Source organism: Oryx dammah, unplaced genomic scaffold (assembly GCF_014754425.2).
Source record: "Oryx dammah isolate SB20612 unplaced genomic scaffold, SCBI_Odam_1.1 HiC_scaffold_5, whole genome shotgun sequence".
Classification (NCBI taxonomy): domain Eukaryota; kingdom Metazoa; phylum Chordata; class Mammalia; order Artiodactyla; family Bovidae; genus Oryx; species Oryx dammah.
In genome coordinates, this window is record NW_024070189.1 from 66,411,542 (window position 1) to 66,424,547 (window position 13,006).

Genomic DNA, 13,006 nt, shown 5'->3' on the forward strand with positions numbered 1-13,006 from the left:
CAGCAGCACTGTTCCCTCCCTCAGGAAGCAGTGTCTACCCAGACCAACCCCCCCTGGGTGTGCTCTACCATCGTGGGCAGCTGGGGAAACTGAAGCAGATTTGTCTGATGGGAACCTATAGGGCAGATCCCATGCCCTCCAGCTGTGGGCAGGAAACTTGACCCAGACAACTCTTCTTCACCCTTCAAGACCCAATGCCAAATGCCCCTGCTTGAAAAATTTCCCTGAAAGATGCAGAACACACCCCATCACCCCTGCCTACATTAACTCCATCACACAGTCATCTTTTTGCTGCTTTATTTACTTTATTTAGTGGGCAACTCTGGGAGACAGGGGTGAGCCTGGCTTGTTTAATGCTGTGTCTCCAGTGCTTGCACACGGTAGGCACTCTGCTTGAGCAACTGTTTGGACAAGGACACTTGATTACATGACTCTCCACTGCTCTAGAACCTTCCATAGCTCCCCACTACCTACCAATCCCTCAGCCTCCTACATTCTCTGTGCCTCCCCATGAGAAACAGCCCCTGGCATGCAGCAGATGCTCAGTGAACACTGGTCAAGCAAGGGCCCCAGCGGCGCAGTGCATGGACTCCTCCCACTCCCATCCCAGGTGGGCAAGCAGAGAAAGCCTCCACAGGAGGGCAAGACTCCGCAGGGCACAGGACAGCAGATCTGTCCAGATCATGCCAGCTCTAATGGATGAGTCTACACTCAGTTATTTTTTTCACACACACACACACAAAAATCTCCTTTTGGAGCCAGTGTTCGAGAGGCAGGGAACAAACTCCATTAAATGAATAAAAATGCCAGCAGCATAGATTGAATTTTGAGATGACTAATGAGGGCTGGATGGCTGACTGGCTTCCAAGTGACAAGGCCACCTCATCCAGCCACCTGGCCAGGCATCCCAGGACAAGGACAGTCATACCAGGGAGCCCTCCCCCACCCCATTCTTCTGGGTAAGGTGCTAAGTTGAAAAGGGTCCTCAGGGACCACCAGGACATTATTCCACCATGGGGAGAGATGCCTTTACCAGCATGAGTCCTCCAAAATAGGGACCCAACCTGGGGAGGGACACTTCCTCACCCTAACATAGCCCTCAGCACAGTCGTTCAATAGACATCGCTAGGGATGATTCTAGGAAGCAGGCACACACCAGGCAGCTCTTCAGGCCTTCCTGGGATTCATATGGGGGCAGCCCCGAGAGCCCCCACATCTCCCCTCCCCCCAGGCCCACTTGGCCACTATCTCCCCATCTCCTGGGCCAGTGAAGGGCCCTGATGGAAACTGGGACTGCCCCCATCTGGGTGACCCGAGGTGGGTGTCTGGCCTCTGCGCCTCAGCTCCCAGCTTTACAGGGCATTGGTAGTTCACATCACATACAAAGACAAGCGAGGTTTTTTCCTTAAATGTGGTAAAATATATATAATGCAAAATTCACCATTTCAACCATTTCTAGAGTCCACAGCTCATGCCATTAAGCACATTCACATTGTTGTGAAACCAGCCCCACTGTCATCTCCAGAACTTTCTCATCTTTCCAAACAGAAACTCTGCCCCATGAAACACTCCCCAACCCCTCCCCCAGCCCCTGGCCCCACCATCTACTTTCTCCGTGGATCTGACTCCTTTAGGGACCTCCAATGAGTGGGATCAGACAGTATCTCCTTCTGGGTCTGGTTTATTTCACTAAGCATTATGTCCATCCTCAAGTCCAACCAGGTTGTAGCAGGTGTCAGAATCTCTCTTTTTAAAGGCCAAGTAATATTCCACCATGCAAAAGAACCACTTGCTCATCCATCATCTTTAGACAATTTGGTTGTCTCCACTCTTTGGCTGCTGTGAATCACACTGATGTGAACACGCATGTGTAAACATCTCTTCGGGCCTCCTGCTTTCATTTCTGTGGGCAAGGTACCTGTAGTGGGATTGCTGGGACACATGGTGATTCCACGCTTAACTTTTTGATGACTCTCCTATTTGCCAGGGTAGCTGTACCCTTTCACTTTCCCACCAATGATGCACAAGTGCTCGGAAGACACCTCCACCACATCCTGACACTTGTTTTTTAAATAACGGCTATCCTGGTCAGGAAGGGTTTCCATCAACTCAGCCGTCACTTGAGAATGTCAGATGCAGTCTGCACCTCCCCTTCTGGCAGTGATGGCCCAGGATTCAGGGTCAGGTTGGATTTCTACAGATTCTCAGACAAGCAACAGGAGTACTGACTGTGCTGGGCACCCGCACAGATGCACACTGGCTCCTGAAGACTCCTCACGAACCAAGGAAGTACATGTTTCCTTTGAGTGATAATACAGTCTCAGGGCGAGGTGTGGCTTGTCCGAGGCCACGTGGGGATTTCAGGGAAAGGGGCCAGTGGGCTCCAGCCCTTACAGCCCACCAGGGACCTTCTCTGCACTCTGTGTGGCCTATGGAGGGGGAAGGGGACGGGGACCTTCCAGGCCCCCATGAATTGGCAGCAAGGACAGCTTGGGCAAGGCTGGTTGCACATTGATTGGAAGCTCTCCCTAGGCCCTGCTGGGACTACCTCTCAGGCCTGAGTCATCACAGTGACCACCCCGGGGTGGAACCCACCATCCCTGCCCAGGGGTGCACACCCTCAGTCCCACAGGGGCCATGAGTGGCCAAGGTCCCCTCGGCTGCAGCCACAGATGTGGTGGGCAAGCCAGGAGGGACCCCAGGACCCAAGTCAGGAGCTGAAGGTCCAGAGATGTGCTGAGGGCGCCCCGGAACTTCTGGGCAATAACAGCACCCCTACTGCTCAGTGAAGATCCTTGAGCCAGTGGAGGTGACCCCCAGAGGCTGGACCCCTGCCAGCTCCTGCCTGGGACTTGACCAGATGCAGAGAATAGCACCCAGGTCTCCACAACCAGCATCTCCTCCCAAGTCACTGAACTATGAGCTGAGTGCAGATGGCTGGGGTGCAGAGAAGCACCAGGCACAGGATGGCAGCACCTGGAAATGGGGCCAGGTAGGAGAGGTGGCCCTAGGCCCCGGGGGAGCCTCAGCCAACCCTGATGCCCTCCCCACCTTCCAGACCCCCTGGAGACTAAGGAGCGAGGAGGGAAACACTGAGCCCCCAGGTCCTCTTCCCCCACCCTGCTGCCAGGGACCAACCAGGAGCCCAGAGCCTGCTGGAACCTTATTCTTATGGGGTGACTGCAACGTGGAGGCCAGCAGGACTCCTCACCTGACAGTCCCAAGTAAACCTGTCTAGGTCTGAGAGCAAAGTGGGCTGTGAGGGGGTTGAGGGCCCCAGGAGAGGACACCCATCAGCTAAAAGCAGGAGCTGCAGTTACTATAGCACCGGCTAAGTCACGTGGATTTTCCGGACAATTAGACTGTCACTTAGGGGCAGCTTTCTGGAAGGTTCCATGGGAGGCTTAGGGCCCAAGTCTGGGCTGGGCTCCAGGTTCTGGCTGGCAGCTAGTGGCGTCCCCGTCTACCCTGCACAGTGTGTATGTATGTGTGGTGCTGGAGGAGGGGAGGTTGGCTTCTTTCAGGCCCTTGACACCAAGAACTTTCTGGTCGAAACGACTCTGGCCCAGAACTGGCTGCCACCCCAGAGTCGGCTGCCCAGAGCCAGGCTGGGGAGACAGGCCTGGTGTGACCACCCTGCTGTCCCTGAGTTACTCTTGCCCTGGGGACCTGGCCCAAGGCCCGGCCCCCTGGGAGCTGCACAGGGCTGGCAGGTGAGAACCCAGGCTTCTAGACGTTATGTCTGGGACTCGGACTCTGTGATAGCTGTGGCGAATCCCCCCGGCAGGTCCCACAGCGAGGGTCCTCAGCCCAGAGGGGGCACAAGGAGGCCGAAAGGTAAGATTTTAGGTCTTTTGTTAGAAATAGCAGAGCACTCATGAGACACGGCAGGTCATAGCAGGGCAACCAGTCCACCCACCCTGGACTGAGACCCTGGTGGGGGTGCCAATCCAAGCGATAGGACCTTGCAGAGGACAGGCTTGGGCTGTGGGCTCTGCCGGCTGAGGGCGAGTCCAGACGTATCACTTGGTTGGGTGCGTGATGATGCGTGTGGAGAAGTCAAAGAGGTCGCGGTTGATCTTGCGCAGGTTCCGCACCTCATCTTCCAGCTCAGTCACGCGGATCCGCAGCTGGTCCTGGCCTCCCAGGACGTTCTGGGGGAAGGGCAGGGCACTCAGACTGGGCCAGGGGGTGCTCAGACCTCTGCCCTGCTCTGAAGGCCACTGTCCCTACAGTCAAGGATGGTGAGTGGGGGTACAGGTAGATCCTCTCCAACAGCCTGAGCCAAGACTGCCCCAGCAGCCCACCTGAGGTGAGCCTGGCCATCTTGAACCCAGCCCTTCCCCCACCCTGGGCCTCTCCCCTCCAGGCTTGCTCTCCCACCTTTGGGCCCTGCCCCTTCCCCATCTTAGGGTTGGTCCTCCTCCCACCTTCTCCAGCGTACTGGACATCACCGCCTGCAGCTGCTCCACCCGCTCCAGATAGCTGGGCTCTGACCCCTGAAACACAAAAGCCGAATCAGTCGGCCACTCCCAGAGATGGCCAGGCAGTCAGCTAGCCTTCAGCCAGTGGGGACAGCCTGCCGGCCTGGCAAAATGGTTGGACCCTGCTGTTGTTCCAGGCCATTTGTCTCCTGCTGGACACCATCTGGGCATGCTGCTCTGGGCCAGTAGCCAATGCTGGGCACAGGCATCCATCAAGTCCCATGGACGGGTGTGGAAGCCCCTGCAGTCTTGTGTCATTCCGGGGCGCAGAGACAGCGGAGAGAGCCCAGCCTCAGTGGGAAAGGGTGCCCTGCTCTTGCCAGGTGAGGCCTACCTGCTGGTGGAGGCCTAGGCGCAGCATCAGGCCCCCACGGTGCGGCTCATCCCCGTGCTCTGCGCCTAGCAGGTGCTTGTTGAAGTGGGGCAGGGGCAGGCCTGGTCTGAAGTCGGAGCTCAGCATGCTGACGGGTGCAAGCATGATGCACGCGTTGGTCACGGGGCCTGGGGGTGGGGTGGTGGAGGTGGTCAGGACCACCCTCAGCCAGGCTGTGCCCTCCACGAGGTGTGCCCTGAGTCCCTCCTCTGCCCTGCCTGGGTTTGGGGAGCAGTGGTGGTAGCCACGCCCACCTTTGAGGGTCACTGTCCTGAGGCACTGCTGGCTCTGCACATCCCAGAGGCGAACGGTCTCATCGTGGGAGCCCGATAGCAGCACGCTGCCGTCTGTGGACACCGATAGGCAGGTCACCTGGTTCCTGATGATGAATGCATCAGCTGGCTCCCAGGATGCTCAGGCTGGGGGCGGGGCAGCAGCAGGACCAGGCCTGCATTTGTGCCCCAGGGCAGCAACCCCCCTCCAACCCCTGTCCCTGCCTGGTCCCCGCACCTGTGCCCTCTGAACACCTTCCCGTGCTCCTGCTCTGGCTGGAAGCTCTTCTCTCTCTGCCCGGGCTGCAGATGCAGGAGGGCAGGTGAGCAGGGGCCCGGCAGTGCCTTAGCCCCAAGCCTGTCCCCTGACCCTGCTGCCCACAGACACTCACCCAGGTACAAAGATCGACCTGGAAGATGGAGCCATCGCTGCCGCCACAGAACATGTAATGCTCAGCCAGGTCCATGGTCACAGCCAGGATGCCCACGTCAAACAGTACGGACAGCAGCAGCTCACCTGAGGAGACCTCCCACAGCTGGGGGTGGGTGGCGGTGTGAGAGCCAAGGACCGGTTGGGAGGCTGGGTCCCACAGAACCTCCAACAAGCACTGTCGCCACAGAGGTCTCAGGGGCTCAGGGACCCCTGTCCACCACCTACTTCAGTGACTGTCAGCCCCCAGGCCCCCAGCAGGTCAGCCCCGAATCCCCCAACCAGGAACAAAGACCCCGAGCATGCCCTTGAATCCCCTAAGGCTTGGTCAGGAGCTGCCAGGAGCAGTGGCCAAGTGGGAATTTCCAAGCTGACACAGGCCTAGACTGTCCACCCTCTGGCTGTCCTTGAGGCTGGAAGCGTCGGGGGATCAAGAGCTGTCTGGAGCCGCTGGCTTGGAGGAGGACATTATGTGCTGGCTCCCTTGGGCCAGGAACCCGCCAGCTGGGCTCGGCTCACATCCACTGCGGGGGACGTGGCAGGGTGAGGGTCCTACCTTTACTGTCTGGTCCAGCGAGGCGGTGGCCACCCGGGCTAGGGGCCCCCCAAAGCCGCAGTGCAGGTCTGTGATGGGGAGGGTGTGGCGAGACCAGACGTGCCGGGGGGCAGGGGTCCGGGAGGGGTCTGCCTGCAGCACGCTTGGGGAGGGGGTGGGCAGACCTCAGCGGGCATCTCCACGCCCTCACCTCATCTTCAGGTGGCAACCCAGCCCCATGTCCTCCTGGTACCAGCCCACCTGACCCGGAGCCCTTTGGTTCCCGCCCTCATGGTCAAGGCCTTGCCTGCCCAGAGGCCACAGCTGGACAAGGAGCCACCGGGGCCATGGTGCTACCTGCAGAGGCTCCAGGCCAGCACTAGGCAGTCCTTGCCCCCTGAGATGAAGTGGCTGCTGTCCCCCGTGAACTGCAGGCATGACACGTCCTGGTAGTGGCGGCTCAGGATGACCAGAAGGTTCCCTGTGGACACCTGGGAGGAGGGGCACTGGCTTGGTGGGGAGCCTGCGGGGAGAGCCTACCCCCATGGCCCCTGCACCAGGGCTTCGCAGCTCCTGTGACAAGCCGGTCACAGCTGCAAGTGACTACCTTCTGAGCAAAGGGATGGCACTGGTCACAACCGCAAGTGACCACCTTCTGATTTGAGGGTGGGGCTCTTGCTGGGAACCATGGGGGAGCTCGGGCTCCAGGAGAGGAGGCCCCTGGTGGCAGGGACACCAGGGAAGGGCTGGGCAGGGGTGAGAGGGCAGCAAAGCTGCGGTAGGATGAACTTCGTCACCCAGATAAACGTGTCCACACTCCAACCTCCAAAACCTGTGACCTCACTTGAATATAGTCTTTGGAAATACAACCCATTCAGATAGGTGACACGGGAGTGAGGTGACCACTGTCTCTGTGAGGACACCTGGACAAAGACACCCAGGCGCTCACACGCAGAGGGGAGGGAAGAAGGTCCACAGAGTACAGGAGTCAGAGCCCAAGCCAGAGCGGCACTGTGGGGCGCCCCCTTGTGGTCGTGATGCACGCTGGCCAGGAATTCTCCTAGAGGGTGGGTCCTCCAGGCCAGGCAGCCTCCACCTGCAGGGGAGATGGACCCCAGACTGTTCCCCCATCAAGAAGGGCCAACGACTGGCGAGCCACTGGAGCCGTCTAATGATGGTGGACCAGCTGCTAAAATCTGCCCACACCCCCTGCACTGGCCTGACCACAGTAGAGGAGGATCTCTACCACAGAGTGAGTGCCTCAGTTTCTCTCCCTGCACTTGGGCAAGGCTTCCTAGTTTCAGAATCGCAAAGTGAGGTTTAAGAGCTGGAAGTGAGACTGCCAGCTTGCTCTCCTCTCTGCAACTGGTTGCCGGGCAGGGGTCAGGAAAGGCTTTGTCCTGGGACCTCGGACACTGCACTATGCGCAGGAAGGGAGGTGAGTGTCCCCCCAAACATAACAGCCTGTCAGTGACAACCCGCTCAGTGGTCTGACCAGCAGCCCACCAAGAGGCTGAGCCCACCCTCGTGTTTCTGAGTCCCTGGGCTCACCTCCCACAGGTATATGTTCTCTGAGATCCCTGCCAGGACGTAGAGGCCATTGGGCGATGTGGTGAGGCAGGTGACTGGTCCCGGGCACATGATCTTCTGCTGAAGCTGGTCCTAGAGACAGAAAAGGCCTCTGAGTTTCATCGGGGAGGAAGCTGGGGAAGGAGCAGGAGACAGCTGGTAAGTCCAGGAGTAGAAAGAAGGTGGGGGTGGGAAGGGAAGCGGGGGATGGGATACTCTGAGCAAATCCATGGTTCAGCAAAGAGGGATCTACTCCAGTTGATGCTATGCATTGTGGGGGTGGAGGCCTGTGGAATTTTCTTCAAAGCAAGACAGCACCTCTCTGGACTGGGGGTCAGAGGGACCCCCGGGTGTTCGGGTGGGGAAGGCACAGAGGGTCCAGGAGGACCCAATGGCCACTCAGCTTTTGCCCTAGTCCTGCATCCCCAATGAAGTGTCTCCTGGGACCTTGAGCCTCAGTTTCCAGATCTCTAAAATGGAACAACTTCTCAAGTTTCTGTGTGGACCACACCAGAAAAAGCCAGAACACAGAACCCATCCAAAGAGATGTTAGCTGGCAAAAGCAGGCAGCAAGCAACGTAAAGGGCTATATTTTTAAGTTTCTCTAATCATGGGCCCTAATGGAAGAAAATTAGAGATACCAAGGGAACATTTCATGCAAAGATGGGCTCGATAAAGGACAGAAATGGTATGGACCTAACAGAAGCAGAAGATATTAAGAAGAGGTGACAAGAATACATAGAACTATACAAAAAAGATCTTCACCACCACGATAATCATGATGATGTGATCACTAATCTAGAGCCAGACATCTTGGAAAGTGAAGTCAAGTGGGCCTTAGAAAGCATCACTACAAACAAAGCTAGTGGAGGTGATGGAATTCCAGTTGAGCTATTTCAAATCCTGAAAGATGATGCTGTGAAAGTGCTGCACTCAATATGCCAGCAAATTTGGAAAACTCAGCAGTGGCCACAGGACTGGAAAAGGTCAGTTTTCATTCCAATTCCAAAGAAAGGCAATGCAAAAGAATGCTCAAACCACCACACAATTGCACTCATCTCACATGCTAGTAAAGTAATGCTCAAAATTCTCCAAGCCAGGCTTCAGCAATACATGAACCGTGAACTCCCTGATGTTCAAGCTGGTTTTAGAAAAGGCAGAGGAACCAGAGATCAAATTGCCAACATTAGCTGGATCATGGAAAAAGCAAGAGAGTTCCAGAAAAAACATCTATTTCTGCTTTATTGACTATGCCAAAGCCTTTGACTGTGTGGATCACAATAAACTGTGGAAAATTCTGAGAGAGATGGGAATACCAGACCACCTGACCTGCCTCTTGAGAAATCTGTATGCAGGTCAGGAAGCAACAGTTAGAACTGGACATGGAACAACAGACTGGTTCCAAATAGGAAAAGGAGTACGTCAAGGCTGTATATTGTCACCCTGCTTATTTAACTTATATGCAGAGTACATCATGAGAAACGCTGCGTTGGAAGAAACACAAGCTGCAATCAAGATTGCCGGGAGAAATATCAAAACCTCAGATATGCAGATGACACCACCCTTATGGCAGAAAGTGAAGAGGAGCTAAAAAGCCTCTTGATGAAAGTGAAAGAGGAGAGTGAAAAAGTTGGCTTAAAGCTCAACATTCAGAAAACGAAGATCATGGCATCTGGTCCCATCACTTCATGGGAAATAGATTGGGAAACAGTAGAAACAGTGTCAGACTTTATTTTGGGGGCTCCAAAATCACCGCAGATGGTGACTGCAGCCATGAAATTAAAAGACACTTACTCCTTGGAAAAAAAGTTATGACCAATCTAGATATTCAAAAGCAGAGACATTACTTTGCTGACTAACGTCTGTCTAGTCAAGGCTATGGTTTTTCCTGTGGTCATGTATGGATGTGAGAGTTGGACTGTGAAGAAGGCTGAGCGCCGAAGAATTGATGCTTTTGAACTGTGGTGTTGGAGAAGACTCTTGAGAGTCCCTTGGACTGCAAGGAGATCCAACCAGTCCATTCTGAAGGAGATCAAGCGTGGGATTTCTTTGGAAGGAACGATGCTAAAGCTGAAGCTCCAGTACTTTGGCCACCTCATGCGAAGAGTTGACTCACTGGAAAAGACTCTGATGCTGGGAGGGATTGGGGGCAGGAGGAGAAGGGGACGACAGAGGATGAGATGGCTGGATGGCATCACGGACTCGATGGACGTGAGTCTGAGTGAACTCCAGGAGATGGTGATGGACAGGGAGGCCTGGCGTGCTGCGATTCATGGGGTCGCAAAGAGTCGGACACGACTGAGCGACTGAACTGAACTGAATGGCAAAAGGTAGAGTCTCTGAGAACCATAAATGCACTAGACTCCTGAGTCACCCTTCAGCGGGCTCCCTCCCTCAAGCCTCGGACCTTCAGCCTCCAAGCTCAGGATACCGACGGAACCCCTCATGCAAACACTTTTTCAACTAAATTTCTCGCCTAACACGCCGGCTCCCGCGCAGGGCCCCCAAGGGACCCACCCCCGGCGCTCCTTGTGCGTGTGCGCACCGCTAGCAACCCACCCCCACCCCGAAGCAGCTGTCCACCTTCAGCTCGGCGTGTGCGCGCAGCGCCCTAGCCGCTCGCAATCACAACGAGCGCGCGACTCCCTACCTTCCCCGCAAAGACCCCAGGTCCGCGCGTGCGCAAAACACCTTAACGGGACTACCCACTCCTACCCCGGCTCAGGGTCCATGTAGCCTCCACCGCCCTTTCCCCCGACCCCTGAGCGCAGCGCAGCTCGCCAACGGCGCCCAGGAGCACGCCGCCGCACCTTCCTCTGCAGCTCCCAGGCGCAGATGTAGTTCTTGCCCAGCTGTGCGGCCAGCAGGTACTCGCCATTGAGTAGCGCCAGGCCGCGGGGCCCTGCCTGGCCTCCGCGGTACGTGAGCAAGTTGGCGCCAGAGTGCAGCTCCCACACAACGCAGCTCCATAACTGGGCCGCCGAGTCCGTACACACGGCTACCTCCATGGGCGCCGCCATCTTGCCTTCTCCACCGCCCCGGACGTGCGTCATCATCAGCGAGACGCGGGCGACTGCGCCGTACCGGGTAGAGCGGCGCACAGGTTGCCTGGCTCACGGCGGCCGGCTGTCCTGCGCATGTGCACACGCCTTGGGAGCGGGCGGGGGGCTAGGGGGGGCTGTTCTATGAACCAGGCTGAGTTATCTTCCGGCTCCGCGAAAAATAAGGGGTGCACCGCCTGGTTAGAGCTCTTAGAAGGATACTTCGTCCAAAAATAGATGGCGAAACCAAGGCCTAGAGTCTCATGAGAGCAGTTAGTAGCTTCAGAGCCTGGAGGTCTGGCTTGGCCGTTTGCACTGGGCGCTTTTGGCCAAGCACGCAACTTCGCAGATTCTTCTTCTAATTGTGCAAATACTGAGTACCGACCTCACAGGATCGAGACATTGCACGTAAAATTAGGCTACGCTTCTAACATAACAGGTAGTGATAGTCGTGTCCGACTCTTTGCGACCCCATGGGCTGTAGACCACCAGGTTCCTCTTTCCATGGGATTTCCCCGGCAAGAATACTGGAGTGGGTTGCCATTCCCTCCTCCAGGGGATCTTCCAGACCCAGGGGTCGAACCTATGTCTCCTGCATTGCGGACAGATTCTTTGCCGGCTAAGCCACCAGGGAAACCCCAACAAAACGTAGCTGGCTTTCAAAACATAGCCAGTTAGATGTGTGTTCATGGACCTACGGTCCGCCTCCCCTTGGACCTCGCTTCTTCGGGGGCCAGAAAACCCACATTTTAATTTCAGCAACTTTGTGGAGGTGGAGCAAATCGTGAAGTCTGGGGAGCACTCAACCTCGCGTCAGAGCTGCCGGCTGCAGGCTGTGTCCGCAAACAGTACATTTAAAATAGGGAATTAGTTGCCAACCTTTGAAAAGGGAGAATTCGCTCAAAAGTCGCGGTCTCATGCCTGTCCTGGGCGGTGTACCCAGAAGCAATATTGGGACTGGGTGCTGTGTACGTCCCCCAACCCCGCCGCGCGATCTAGGAGGAGAGGATGTGCAGGAGAGGGGAGGAGGGGGCCTTCCTGGAGAACAGGCGGCGCCGGCGCCGGGGACTCCGCAGGCCCAGGCCCGGCCGCCAGGTGGCAGGCTCGAGCCATTCACCGAAATGCCGGAGGGAGTCGATCCAAGCCCGGGGGGTCAACAGCAATAAGCAACAACCGGGGGGCGGGGTGGGGGCGTCAGGGGATGTCAGGGAGGACCGGCCTGATCGGTCGGAAGGGCTTCCTTGAACAGGTGTCCTGAAGAGAAAGAGGGACAGACGCGCGAACAAAGGCCCTGAGGCTGACCGTGGAGGGGGGAGCTGGACATGCGGACCTGGGTTTTATTTTATCCCAGGGAAGTTGGGGGGAGGGGTGTGGAATGTGAAACTGAAGTACTTTTGTAAATTGGAGAGAGGTGGGTGTCCAAATCTCCAGAAGCTTCCAAAAGGGGAAACTGCGGCAAGTACTACCTAGTCTGAAGATGAATTGGAGCTAGAACCCCGATTCCTCAAAAATTTTTTGTTCTTAATGTGAATAAGAAAAATGAAACACCTTGAATGGTTATTTACATTTTCCGGATACCGTTTTCCCCAAACCACATCTTTCTTTGAATCTTGGGCATTCTGTGGAACCCCAGTTGAGAACGGTGACTCCGTGCAGCTCCCAGGGGTGGGCCAAGATGGCCTTTTTCCAACCACCAACTCAGGGCTTGAACCCGGTCCTCCTTCTGAGCAGAGGGGCAAATCACTGCCCAGCTCTGGGCCTCAGTTTCCCCAGGGGCCAGTCGGGAATGCTGATTTGAACTCTGGGTCTGCGTGCTCCTCTGGGGAGGTCTCCCCTGGCTAAGTTCGCAAGCACCGGGGTTCCAGGAGGAAAGGTGGGCCCTGCAGGTGCGGGTCGCAGGGGGACCCGTTATAAACTGAAGTCGAAGACGTGGAAGCCAGGGCATGGGCAGGCCAGGGCTCCGCTGGAGGGCAGGCAGCTGTGGTGCAGTCCCAGGCCCACTCCCTCCCCTCCTTCCCCTTCTTCCCTTTCCCCTCCTCCCCTCCCGGGGGACCCAGCTCAGCTGGGCTGATGTGTGAGGTCAGAGGTCACCCCACCCCCAGCCTGGTTCCGGAATGAGGACAGACCAGTTGTGTCAGAAGGCCAGGACAAAAGCCACACTTTGGGAGCCTCTCGGACCACCCAGTCGCCAGACCTCCTTGGTGCCAGCCTGGCGCCCCCGTCCCAGATCCACTAACACTCCTAGGCCTGAGGACGTAAGGGTAGGGGCGGGGCAGAACGGGAAACCGAGGCACAGTGGTCT

General features: G+C 56.7%; 1 protein-coding gene across 2 annotated transcripts; it reads right to left on the reverse strand.

Annotated features, from left to right (window-relative positions):
• Window positions 1–1,397: 1,397 nt before the first annotated feature.
• On the reverse strand, window positions 1,398–10,734 carry WDR18 (WD repeat domain 18). Of its 2 annotated transcripts, XM_040240248.1 has the most exons (10): window positions 10,474–10,734; window positions 7,646–7,756; window positions 6,452–6,585; window positions 6,116–6,257; window positions 5,522–5,665; window positions 5,368–5,432; window positions 5,112–5,236; window positions 4,819–4,985; window positions 4,431–4,499; window positions 1,398–4,154 (listed from the first exon to the last, which is right to left on the reverse strand). In XM_040240248.1, the coding sequence occupies exons 1-10, from the start codon at window positions 10,717–10,719 to the stop codon at window positions 4,023–4,025; spliced, it is 1,335 nt and encodes a 444-aa protein (XP_040096182.1). In that variant the 5' UTR covers window positions 10,720–10,734; the 3' UTR covers window positions 1,398–4,022. The 2 variants fall into 2 exon arrangements, with proteins under 2 accessions (XP_040096182.1, XP_040096183.1); XM_040240249.1 differs by lacking the exon at window positions 6,116–6,257 and having other exon boundaries at window positions 1,411–4,154; window positions 10,474–10,714.
• Window positions 10,735–13,006: the final 2,272 nt, after the last annotated feature.

Bases quoted from the DNA above. Each gene is read 5' to 3' on its own strand.
- WDR18 (XM_040240248.1), bottom strand. From the start codon at position 10,719: ATGATGACGCACGTCCGGGGCGGTGGAGAAGGCAAGATGGCGGCGCCC. The intron at 5,237-5,367 runs GTGCGGGGACCA...ATTCATCATCAG, and splicing joins AAGGTGTTCAGAGGGCACAG to GAACCAGGTGACCTGCCTAT. The intron at 4,500-4,818 runs GTAGGCCTCACC...TTTGTGTTTCAG, and splicing joins GCCTAGGCCTCCACCAGCAG to GGGTCAGAGCCCAGCTATCT.